The sequence below is a fragment of the Neophocaena asiaeorientalis genome, unplaced genomic scaffold, assembly GCF_003031525.2.
Source record: "Neophocaena asiaeorientalis asiaeorientalis breed wild unplaced genomic scaffold, Neophocaena_asiaeorientalis_V1.1 scaffold164, whole genome shotgun sequence".
NCBI lineage: Eukaryota > Metazoa > Chordata > Mammalia > Artiodactyla > Phocoenidae > Neophocaena > Neophocaena asiaeorientalis.
Window position 1 is genome coordinate 2,029,920 of NW_020173727.1, and position 13,326 is coordinate 2,043,245.

The 13,326-nt window shown below is 37.1% G+C and overlaps 1 protein-coding gene across 5 annotated transcripts in view; it reads left to right on the plus strand.

The window, feature by feature from the left end:
- The window catches only part of SEPTIN7 (septin 7), a 104,058-nt gene that overhangs the window by 55,820 nt on the left and 34,912 nt on the right, over positions 1-13,326 (plus strand). For all 5 annotated transcript variants that reach the window (XM_024750767.1, XM_024750768.1, XM_024750766.1 and 2 more), the window contains 2 exons: positions 266-372; positions 12,484-12,584. In XM_024750767.1, coding sequence (XP_024606535.1) covers positions 266-372; positions 12,484-12,584 — 208 coding nt within the window. The remainder of the gene's footprint in view (positions 1-265; positions 373-12,483; positions 12,585-13,326) is intronic.

Consider the following 13,326-nt stretch of genomic DNA (forward strand, 5'->3'; position numbering starts at 1 on the left):
GACTACAGATACATTACTTTTAGCGAACACAGATGGTAGAATTATAAAGGTAAAAATCCTTGGAAACAGTCTAATTTGATAGATAAGAAAATGAGGGCAAAGAATTTATTCTAATAGAGAGCCTTTATAGTATAATTTCTAATGTCACTTCCTTGTCCCACTAAGAAGTACTTGCATAAAAGCAAGTTTGATTATAGCATTGGTTGAATATTTAAGCTTGATAAGGTAGCTGAGTTTAACAGATTTCCACCTCTATTTCTTTTAGGTGAATCTGGACTGGGAAAGTCAACATTAATCAACTCATTATTCCTCACAGATTTGTATTCCCCAGAGTATCCAGGTCCTTCCCATAGAATAAAAAAGACTGTACAGGTATGTATATTGTTAACTGATGATAAGGTGGGGTAATGTTAACAGATACAAAACACATTCTATAACTTATATTTCCATAGAGGTAGATTTCAAGTTTGACCTTAGCCAATGTAAAGTGGTAAACATGGTTGCTGATAAAAAAGAGAGATTGATTTATTGAGAGAAGTGCAGGTAATTAGAGGAATTTTCTTGATTAGAACCTTATAAGTTTGTCTTGAGGACCCTCCTAGAGAGTATAGTGGGATGTAGTAACAGCTGGAGTTATGCTGCATTATGGTAGCTACTTGCTATATGTAGTAGCTATTTAAGTTTGCGTGAGTTAAAAGTCAATAAAACTAAAAATTCACTTTCTCAGTTGTACCAGTCACATTTCAAATGCTCAGTAGTCATATGTGGCAAGTGGCTACCATTTGGGGCAGCACAGATATGTTTCCACCATTGCAGAAAATTCTTTTGGACAGCATAGAGAAAACATGATTCGTGTGGAAGCCATTATTATTTAAATACAGTGTTCTGTATTAGTGAGTGGCATGATACCACATGATAGTTGAATGGCAATAGCAATTTGTTAAGGCTTACAAGCTATGTGTGGTCTAATTTAGTACTTCTCGATCTTTAATGTATATTCAGATCACCTGGGGAGCTTGTTAAATTCAGTTCCTGTTCTAGTAGGTCTGAGGTGGGCTGAGATTCAGTATTTCTAACAAAATCCAAGGTGATGCTCATGTTGCTGGCCCATATAGTGAAGTGCTAGACTCTCTAGCTCTGCATTGTCCAGTACAGTAGCTGGTAGCCACATGTGGCTGTTGAGCTCTTAAAATGTGGGTAGTCCAAATTGAGATGTTATGCAAGTATAAAATACACTCCAGATTTTGAAGACTTAGTTTGTAAAAAAGAATGTTATTTCATTAAAAATTTTTCTATTGATTACATTTTGCAGTAATGATAATTGGTTATATTGGGCTAAATAAAAATACATTAATTTCACCTGTTACTACTTTCTGAAGTGGCTACTGAAAATTTTAAAATTATGTGGCTCACATTACATTTTTGTTGGGCAGCACCGCTCTAAACTATTGATTGAAAAAATGTTGATGGATTGATGCAGCACAGAAGCAGAAGAGAAGTGGAGTAAACAGTTCTGGCAGGAGCATGTTTTATTGAGGCAGTGACTCTGGAGCTGGATATTTTATTTCTCCTTTTTAAAGTTTTCTCTGTTTTAGGAATTAAAAAAATTTTTTTTAAATTTATTTAATTTATTTATTTTTGGCTGCGTTGGGTCTTCGTTGCTGCGCATGGTCTTTCTCTAGTTGCGGCTCGCGGGCCCTGGAGCACACGCTCAGTAGTTGTGGTGCGCAGGCTTAGTTGCTCCGTGGCATGTGGGATCTTCCCGGACCAGGGCTCGAACCCGTGTCCCCTGCATTGGCAGGTGGATTCTTAACCACTGTGCCACCAGGGATGCCCAGGAATTTTTAAAATATCCTGTCTGGAGCTTGAGATTTCAAATTACCTGCAAATATGTGTTCTGTTGATAAAAACTTGACACTGTACTGCATTGCTTATTTTGTAATGTATTGAACATTTTAACCCTAAGCAAGAAAATATACTTTTAGCTTTCTTAATTTAAGTATTTAAATCCAGGATTAGTAACTAGGTATGTAGAAATGTTAAGGGAACCCCACAGTGTAGATTCCTAAATTCAGGTATATTTACTGTAAAATATCTGTTAAATATTGATGGTCACATATCTGCCAGTGGTGTTCTTGGTGATTAGTGCTGATGAGGAAATTTTCTGAGTCCTCTTTGTAGTTTTAGCACATAGCATAATGCCAGGTCTAGATTAATAATAAAACAACAGTCATTAACATCTTCCAGGTACTATTCCAAACACTTTAGATGCATTTACTTATTTAATTCTTTCAGTAACTTTATGAGGTAAGTGGTATTCTTTTCCCCATTTTACAGATGTGGAAATTGAGGCACAGAGATGGTGATATGCCAAGATCATATAGTTAGAGTACCAGAACTAGGATACAAATCTAAGCACTCTGGTTTAGTCTGTAGTGTATCAACTGTACTATCTCTATACTGTAGACATTTAATAAGTGTTAGTTTAACAGATTAACCATTTCTTAATAAGTGGATTAGCTTTTCTTTTTAATAATGTTTGGTCCAACAAGTTGTCAGTTTTCTTTGATTTATATTGCCTTTTCCTTTAAAAACCTTACATATGGAGATAGTTTTCCCAGTTAGGCAGTTTATACAAAATGAAGACAAAATGATTTGATCAGTGAAGTCATCACTTCATAGTTATGTAATATATGAAAGTTTAGTTTAAAAAAAAAAAAACCCAGAAAATTAGGTCATAAGGCTGATCTGTCTGATGCTGGCTAGTAAGGAATACTTAAGAGAAGTGGTTTTTTGTTTGTTTGTTTTATTTTTAAAATATCAAATGGTGCATACGTAATGTTTGCTGTTGCTTATTAGATTTGAATTTTTAAACTGGACTCTGGAGGGTATTGACTGACTGTAGGACTAGGCTTGAAATTCCAGTAAGCTGCTTGGTGGATGATGGAAGCCAATTAACTCATAAAAGTTTTGTACCTTACCATGTTTTATTTTGCTTTGTTTAATAAAGGCAAATGGACAATATTTCTAGTTCTTTTGATTCACCCAATGCAGTGATCTTTGCTAGTGTCTGAACAGGTGAAAGTATTGGCACATGCAGTCTAAGGAATTCATCACATAGAAATCTAGTTTAACATGCTCTACAACAAAGTATTTGCTCAAATAATGAGAGATTGTTTTACTCCCCCTCCCCGCAACCTAGTTCTTACACTTGTCCACTTTTGGCTTATTCTGCTCTGACCAAACCAACCTCCTTGCTGTTCTTTGAACAGGCTATTCCTACTTCCACCGCAGGGGCCTTCCACTTCTGTTTCTCGCTTGCTTCATAATTTTCATCAGTTCTCTGCTTAAAAGTTGCTTTCTTAAGGAGCCCTTTCCTGACCACCCTATAAACTCCTTCTAATTCCCACCCCAGGCTCCAAATGTGTAAGCTCTATAAGGGTAGGAATTTCACTTTATTCACTGCTGCAAGCTAAGTTCCTAGAACTGCATCTGTTACACGTTAGCATCCCATGTTTGTTCAATGACTGAACAAACAAGTTTTAAAAATTTATAAGACTTAGTGTTTAGTTGGGATATTTCAAACTTTGAGGGTCTTTGAAGTTTTGTTTATCTTTCTTTGGGTCTGTGAAGTTTTATAAAACACTATCATAGATTAAGTGGAATAATTTTAAATTTGAGAGTCTTTTGAAATTTTAAATTTGATTATCTTTTTTGAAGTTTTGATTATCTTTGTTTTGAGCAGAATTTTTTTTTTTTTTTTTGCCGTACACGGGCCTCTCACTGTTGTGGCCTCTCCCGTTGGGGAGTACAGGCTCCAGACGCGCAGGCTCAGCAGCCATGGCTCACGGGCCCAGCCGCTCCGCGGCATCTGGGATCTTCCCAGACCGGGGCACGAACCTGTGTCCCCTGCATCGGCAGGCGGACTCTCAACCACTGCGCCACCAGGGAAGCCCGAGAAGAATTTTTTTAATTTAATTTTTTTTTTTTTTTTTTTTTGGCTGTACCCGGGCCTCTCACTGTTGTGGTCTCTCCCGTTGCGGAGCACAGGCTCCGGACGTGCAGGCTCAGCAGCCATGGCTCACGGGCCCAGCCATTCCGTGGCATGTGGGATCCTCCCGGACCAGGGCATGAACCCATGTCCCCTGCATCGGCAGGGGGACTCTCAACCACTGCGCCACCAGGGAAGCCCTTAATTTTTAAGTTGATGTTTAATTTGTGTACTAAAAGGGCACAAATTTAAGCATAGAACTTGATGAGTTTTTATATATGTATTCATATATCCATTTAACCACAGCCAGATTAAGATATAGTATGTTTCTAGGACCCTGGAAGGCTTCCTTATGCCTCCTCTCAATCAGTATTATACCCACCCCCAAATTAAACACCTTTCTGACTTCTATCTCCATAGATTAATCTTGTCTGTTCTTGAACTTTGTTTAGGTATATTCCTGTCTGATTTCTTTCACTGAAGATTATGTCTGTGGTATTTATTCATGTTGTGTACCTGTAGTTCTTTTCATTGTTGCATAATATTCCACTGCATGAATATATCACAGTGTATCCTCTGTTGTAGATAAGCATTTGGGCTTTCACTTTTTTTTTTTTTTTTTTTTTTTGTGGTACGCGGGCCTCTCACTGTTGTGGCCTCTCCCATTGCGGAGCACAGGCTCCGGACGCGCAGGCTCAGCGGCCATGGATCACGGGCCCAGCCGCTCCGCGGCATGTGGGATCTTCCCGGACCGGGGCACGAACCTGTGTCCCCTGCATCGGCAGGCGGACTCTCAACCACTGTGCCACCAGGGATGGGCTTTCACTTTTTGACTAACATAAATATTCTTGTATATATATTTTGGTGGACATAAGTATTCATTTCTGTTGTGCATGTGTGTGTGCATAAAGACATTTCGTCATTTCATTTTATTTTCTTTGATTTCTTATGAGATTGAACATGTCTTTTATACTCATTAATTGTTCAGATTTCATTGAGTGCTTTGACAATCTTAATATTTCCTATCTTTTCCTTCTTAATTTGGAGAAGTGTCTTATCTAGGTAATAGTCCCTTACATTTCAGTCATTGCAGATAATTTCTCCCAGGCTGCCATCTGTTAAAGGTGGTGGGAGAGGCTCTCAGTTTGTCAGAATTCTATTTACATTGGTCTGTCTCCAAAATAATCCTATCTAAACTCACTTTGCCTTCCTTTTTAAGATAACATTAAGTGTCCTCTTCTATTGTGAATATCTTCCTAGCTCTCCCTGTTTTGAAAACAAAGGAGTAATTAGGACTAAGGATATCTCTAGTAAGATTTTTAAGACAAAGACTTGTGTACTACTGTTAAATCTCCCCCCTTTACCAAAAGTGAGACATTAACTGTTGAGAACTGGGTTGATCCTGATTAGAATCCCAGAGAAGTCCTTTTTCCTGACTGTACCATGGAGGTATTCCTTGATATACTGGAAACAAGATGAAGATCATCTGAACTCTTTTCTTCACTTACCCAGGAGAGAACATGACATGTTCCTAGTCATTCAGTGTAGTTAGAGAATAGAATGTAGTTTTTTTTTTTTTACAGTTGACTGACTTTTCACCAAGCTTGATAATCTAGTAGATGATCTGCTCTTAGAAGCTCTTAAATTCTTTTAGTGAAGAGTGATCCAGAAGTATTACATCTCAGCCCAGACATATTAGACCAGGAAAAACATACAATCCTGAGTTTCAGAAGGCAAATATCTGCACTTTCCCTGACCTGAAGCCTTTTTGGAACACTTCCAACTGTCAAAAAGAAGAAGAGAAGAAACATCCTGTGATGTGGCAAATAGGGAGTGAAATTTTAATAAAGACCACAATTTCATAATCTCTTCCCTAAGCATTATTTATTTACAAGAGGCTTATATCTTAAAGAAGAAATTCCTTCACATTCACAGTCTTGGAAGGAAGGAGAAACCATCTACTCTGAGCAGAGAAATGATTCTGAGTTTCCAGTATATTAGTGGTTCTGATTTGAGTGAACTTTCAGTAATAGAAGTCTTCTGAGATTAATTCCCAACCTCCTATCTTTGGCCTTAGGTACCTGAGCTGTGCGGTTCCAAATGTGAGCTGACATTCTAGTCCTGTTGTTCTTTATACCAGTGGTTCTCAAAGTTCAGTGTGTATCACAATCACTTGGAAGCCTTGCTCAGACAGATTGTTGAGTCCCCTTCCCCAGAGTTTTCTGTTTAGTCGGTTTGAGACAGGGCCCAACTATGCAGCTGCCAGTCTGGGTACTGTACTTTGTGGACCACTCCTCTGTAGTGTTTCTGGACTGCTGCAGACTGGTTTCATCCTATCTCTGTGGGAAGAAAGTAAGAGAGAGAATTGTTTTTCCTTAGTTCTTTCAGAATATTTCAAATTGAATGAAATGGCACTATGTTACTTTCACTTTCATTCATATATATATTTTTTTCCCCAATAGACTGATTAAAATAAAGTGATAGAAAAAATTGAACACTTGAGCTCTACTTCATATTCCAATCTCAAATATAGGTGCTCAGATTAACAAAAATTTTGAGAAAAATATTACATACAATGTTGTATATATGGTAGCAAATTTTATAATTTTGTTATATTTGAAAATATATCTTATTTCATGTCAGCAAAAGGTTGCCAACTGTCTCTGAGGGAAAGACTGTCCTTTATTCTGAGACTAAATCCATTTCAGTTTCTTTTGTGAAATGACAGTGCTAGTTTTTTTTTTTTTCAAGTTCTTTGTTGGTAGCCTTATGTTGGTCCCCTTTAAAACTTTTTTTCTTGGTCTGTGAAGTCCAATAAATCACTATTTTAGATTAAATGGGTACAAAAATTTTGGAGGTGAGAAGAAGTGAAAACAGTGAATCCTATCCCTAAGATAACATCTTATGACTCCTTGAAACATTTTTACAGAGTCCAATTAGGAAACTCTCCTGTTGATGTTGGTCCCGTTTTGATAGTTTTTTGAACCAGTCATACACAGAACAGATGATTGAATGCTTGTCTTTTACCAGGTTTGACGGCTATAAGGATGATGGACACAGAGTTCTCAAAGATGTCACAGTCATATGAAGGATATAGCAAACAATTATGATTTAGTGAGAAAGGTGCTGCTATAGGGTGGTATAGGTGACCTTGGCAAAGTATATTTTAGTGAAATAGTAGGAATAGAAGGGAAGATGACAGTGGATTGAGAAGTGATTTGTGAGGCAGTGAAGATGGGGGTAGAGCTATGAAGGAAGGGATGAGAGGGAATACCTAGAGGTTGAGTGTAGGGGACAGAGACAGTGGTTTGGTTTTTATTTCCAAAAAAGACCTGAGAATGTTTGTATCCTATGGGGAATCATTCCGTAAGAGATAAGAGATTGAAGTTACAGGGGAAATAGTCTAAATAGTTGTCAAAATGACTCTAAAATGGAAATTGGTCAAATCCCCAGCATAGACTGAGAAATTAGCCTTAGGAAAAAAAGGGATCTATTCCACTGAACAGGAGGGAAGATTCAGTGTTGCTTCAAACAAGTTGGGGATGCTGTTGGGAACCCTCCTACACTGTTGGTGGGAATGTGAATTGGTGAAGCCACTATGGAGAACAGTATAGAGGTTCCTTAAAAAGCTAAAAATAGAGGTACCATATGACCCAGCAATCCCACTCCTGGGCATATATCTGGAGAGAACTCTAATTCAAAAAGATGCATGCACCCCAGTGTTCACAGCAGCACTAAGACATGGAAGTAACTTAAATGTCTACTGACAGATGAATGGATAAAGAAGATGTGGTGTATACACCCCCCCCACACACACACACACAATGGAATATTACTCAGCCATAAAAAAGAATGAAATAATGCCATTGCAGCAACATGGACGGACCTAGAGATTATTATACGAAGTGAAGTAAGTCAGAAAGAGAAAGACAAATACCATATGCTATCACTTATGTGGAATCTAAAAAAATGATACAGATGAATTTGTTTACAAAACAGAAGCAGACTCACAGACTTAGAAAACAAACTTATAGTTACCAAGGAAGAAGGGGGGGGATTAATTAGGAATTTGGGATTAACATATACACACCACTATACATAGATAAACAACAGAGACCTACTGTATAGCACAGGGAACTATATTCAATATCTTGTACTAACCTATAATGGAAAAGAATCTGAATATATATATATATACACACACACACACACATATACATACATACATACTTTGCTATACACCTGAAACAATGTAAATCAACTATACTTCAATTTTTAAAGATTAAATAATAAATAGCAACAACAAATTGGGGGTGCTCTCCTCTTCCAGCGGAGATCAAGTGCTTTGCTGAGCATGGTGGCAGAGATTGTAAGGTAGAGCTTGGGAAGAGCCATACTGGGAGGGACATGAGTTGAAGGAGCAAATAAAAGCCATACTGTGAGAGGCATGAGATGAAGGAACAAGTAAAAGGATCATCATATGGCATGGAAATTCCTGTCGAAGTTTATGAATTTTATGGAAAGGTATCTGAGCTGGAAAGGAAAAGAAAGGATTTGAGAGGGGAGATTGCTAATAGAAAATGAAAGGGACAAGGGAATTAAGATCTCAGTGTAAGGAGACAAGGGAATGAGGTGTAGTGGTTCAGAGAGTGGAAGGCAGAATCTTCAGATCAAGTTTCTTTTCAGCTAGTTCTGGGTCTTGATGAGAGGGAAGTAGTCTTTAAGCATAACTATTCTGTTGGTCATTGCCTCTTTAAGTTTCTTGTTGAACATAAGTGTTTAAGATGATGTTTGTCTTTTGAGTTATTAAATAATCAAAATAGATTTTGTGTTTGAGCTAAGTGGAATATCACAGGCTGTTCAAGTATCTACTATTCACGTCTCTGCAGAGTTTTGGCTATAATGCCACCTCCTGAGCAAGTATAGTTGGAGGTAAACTGACAGAAAATTTTAACCCTCTCCTCAAATTTTAATATAGTTAATTAAGTAACACTTTTTATTTATCTTTAAAAAATGACTCAAACATTAAGTTAGAAAAGTGTAGTGTATTTAATAGTCTTTCAACAATGGAAGAACTGAAGCTGTATAAACACTGAAAGTTTGACTTTTTCTTTCTCTCAGATTGAAAAACTGAAAATATTAGAAGAAAGTGTGGGTTTCTGGAATCTAGGAATCCAAAAGAGCCCTTAATTAATTAATTATACATAGACAATAAAATAGGCTTTAGTTTTATGTTTCAGAGAGAAACTCAGTTGAAAGTGCCCTTGATTCATTCTTTTGGAACTCTGATGCCATAAAATATGCTGATGTGACCTGCTTAAGTAAAGTGCATGGGAAAGTGGCCATTTGGAATAGATTTCTTAAGAAATGTTTGAAATTCCTGGACTTGAACTAATTTGTTTTCCATGGATCCCATGAGGATACTTGCAAAACCAGATGATAGGATACAGTTGGATCCTATGAATGGCACTAGTTTACAGTTATGTTTTCTGGATTTCTTCCATATGTTGCCGTCGTCTTTGTATTTGACCATGTATGGATACACAGAATTTCATAGGCCAAAGAAGAAAAGAAACTTTATTAACAGACTCATTAAAGCATATAAAATACAGATATTCATTTTTCTTGTCATTTCAATAAACAATTAAGTTCAACTAATTTTTTTAAACAAGGAAACAAAAATCTTAAAATTTAAGTTGTTATGATGTGTGATTAGTATACAATCTAGTACTGAAGGTAGAAATGGGCTTTGTTTGGTAATAAGGGAACCAGAAATGGTTTGGAGTAAAATCAGGAGATGATTCATGTAGAACAATTACATTTTTGCATCAGTTCTAATATACAGTACTGTGTCATGTAAAAGAATTGTTAGGTGAAGAGCTGGTATGATTACTTTGGATATTTCTGCTTCAATGACAGTTACCATAAATGAATAACCTGGTTTTTTTTGTTTATTTGGGGTTTTTTTTGCGGTACGCGGGCCTCTCACTGTTGTGGCCTCTCCCGTTGCGGAGCACAGGCTCTGGACGCACAGGCTTAGTGGCCATGGCTCACGGACCTAGCCGCTCTGCGGCATGTGGGATCTTCCCGGACCGGGGCACGAACCCGTGTCCCCTGCATCGGCAGGCGGACTCTCAACCACTGCGCAACCAGGGAAGCCCCCTTTTTTTTTTTTTTAAATGGAGATATAATTGACATATAACCAGATTGTCATTTTTATCTATAGAGGACCACCAGATATATAGAATGTGAACTTCCTAAGCCACATGAAGTAATATGACTTAATTTTTTTTAGTTTTGATAATCTGCCCTAATGAGTCTGATTATTTCTGCAGTTATTTGGTTTCCCTCATGTTATTACAGTAAGCTGATATCAGACAAACTGTATTATCTCAGCTATGTGTTGTGGAACAGTGGTCTCTCAAGCAGTGTTGCAACCATTGTTGATATTGAAGATGACCAGAAAATATTAGAACCCTTATTTATTTATTTTGTTATTATTATTTTTTTTGCTGTACGTGGGCCTCTCACTGTTGTGGCTTCTCCCGTTGCGGAGCACAGGCTCTGGACGCACAGGCTCAGCGGCCATGGCTCACGGGCCCAGCCGCTCTGCGGCATTTGGGATCTTCCCAGACCGGGGCACGAACCCGTGTCCCCTGCATCGGCAGGTGGACTCTCAACCACTACACCACCAGGGAAGCCCAGAACTCTTATTTATTGATGTTTACTTTTTTAATTTATGAGAAATTGACACTAATATTTAATGTTCAGATTGCCAATTGTGTATGTTTGGTAGGTAAACATATTTGGGATGTTTAAAATTTTCACTGATAGTTTACACTAGGATCAAAGCAGTCTGAAGACCATTGGTCTAAAAGATAAGAGCTTTGTTCCTTATTTGTCTAAAAGATTGGAAGCCTCGCCATGAACATGCATGTCCAAATCTCAGGCAGTATTTTCAGTTTCAGCAAGTTTCTTTTTTGATAATACTCTTAACAAAATAATTTTTGATTTCTATCAGCCTTCACTGTCCAATTCAGTAGTCACTAAACCACATGAAGTTATTTGAATTTAAGTTAATTCAAGTTAAATAAAATTAAACATTCAGCTCCCCAGTTGCTCTAGTCACATGTCAAGGGGTAAGTAGCCACATGGACAAGCAGCTACCATATTGGATAGTGTAGACAAAGAACGTTTCCATCATTTCAGAAAGTTCTGTTGGACAATGCTGCTATACACTTTCTTGCTCAGCAGTCTTAGTCTCAACTCCTCATCCATCAGCTAACATCTGTAAGAAAATGTCAAAGGGAAATGGAAAGACATCATCATTTCTGTAATCTCTAAAGGTGAACCAAACTTTTTCTACCCAGAAATTAGCCGCTCTTCCTTTCCAAACACTGTTAACCAACATAAATAGTTGAAGTTGCTTTTCATGTGATTACCTTTCCCTCTTAGGTCTAATAGTACTTATTGGTACAATAATTTGTACCATCTTATGGCTTGTAGCACTCAAAGTTTGAGTATAATTCTTGCCTCTTAAGTTAGCCTATCAGCATAATTGAAACCTCTAGTTTTAATAAACACTTGATATAAATTGAATGAAAGCCTATCTTTTTCTAGGAGAATGATTCCCGTTTTCTGTTTGAATCAGTGTTTGCTTTATGTAGCAGCAGGGTATGCCCAAGATGAATGATTTTTACATTCTAAAACAGTTTGGGGTTACAAAAATATCTTAGACTGTAGGAGGAAATGTTGTTACTGTTTTTAAGTCCAATACCTTTTCTCAAATAGAAGATTTTTACAAATTCTAAAGAGAACTGAAGGTTTTAATCAGAGTTAATAGGTTTTACCCTACCAGAATACATTGTTTTTCAATGCCTTGACCTTTGCTGAATCCTTTGGCCTGAATGTACAGTAACACGTTTGAGAAGAGAATTGTATCTTAGCCATAACGTAAACACAGTGTAAATAATTACAGCCATGCTGAGAAAGATTTGCAAATGGTAATAAGTTCACTTGAGTAATTGGTTTGGACTAAACTAGATGGAGATAGTCCAGGAAAACGTTTACTGCAAATGATAAATTAAATGTACTTGTCTGATTAATTACATTTGATCTCTATGAATTACTTAATCATTCAAGCACATTGTTTATTTGTATTATTAGATGTGCATTTAGGTTACATAAGTATTGCATTTAGGTTACATAAGTATTGTATGGCTTTAGTAATTAATATTATTTTATCAGTTCCTGTTTTCCTTCTCTGTACCAACAGTGAGCCGTAAACGCACTATTTACATATGTGCTTTTCTTTTAAATAACCAAGACTTCTAACAGTAATTGATTCTAAAGAAAGTGTGTGAGTGAGTAGATTTAGTTTGCAAAAAGCTTCCCATTTGGTTTTGATTAACACTCATCTCCCTACCTCTTACGTTGTAGGAAACCAAGGATATAATGTATGGTATTAGTATCTGTACCAATGACTTTTACAGGTGGAACAATCCAAAGTTTTAATCAAAGAAGGTGGTGTTCAGTTGCTGCTCACAATAGTTGATACCCCAGGATTTGGAGATGCAGTGGATAATAGTAATTGGTAAGAAGGGTTTGTCACTGCTGCTTTCCACTGCATTTGGGGATGGGGGTGGTTAGACTTTCTTACCTTAACATTTTAAAGCTTCTCATCTTAGCGAAGGTCACTGAACTTTATGTAATATGACTTGGGTTCATATATCACCTTTGCCACTTGTCATGTTGCTTAACTTCTTTGAACTGATTTCCTCTTCTATAAAATGAAGATAACACCTTTCATAGAAGTATTTTGAAGACAGATTCTAAACATAGATAAAAGAATTCTCATTATTATAAGAAACTTGCAACTTTTCATTCTTTACTATAATTTTATGTATTTTTATATCAATTATATAATTACTATAATTTTATCCATTTTCTATCACATTCTAATTTAAACCTGATTTTAGACCTTCAGTTTTTCCATAAGTTGTAAGTGAATAAAACACCCATGGCTTTCTAATTGGAAGCAATATCTTAGTAGCTTATAAAAAATATTTTAATTTTTCTTTGAGTTCCACACTGTTTTTTTGTTTTGTTTTTATTTATTTGGCTGCGTTGGGTCTTTGTTGTGGCATGCGGGATCTTCGTTGGGGCACGTAGGCTTCTCTCTAGTTGCGGCAAGTAGGCTCTAGAGTGCGCAGGCTTAGTTGCCCCACGGCATGTGGGATCTTAGTTCCCCAACCAGGAATTGAACCTACTTCCCCTGCATTGGAAGGCGGATTCTTAACCACTGGACCACCAGGGAAGTCCCAAGTTCCACATTG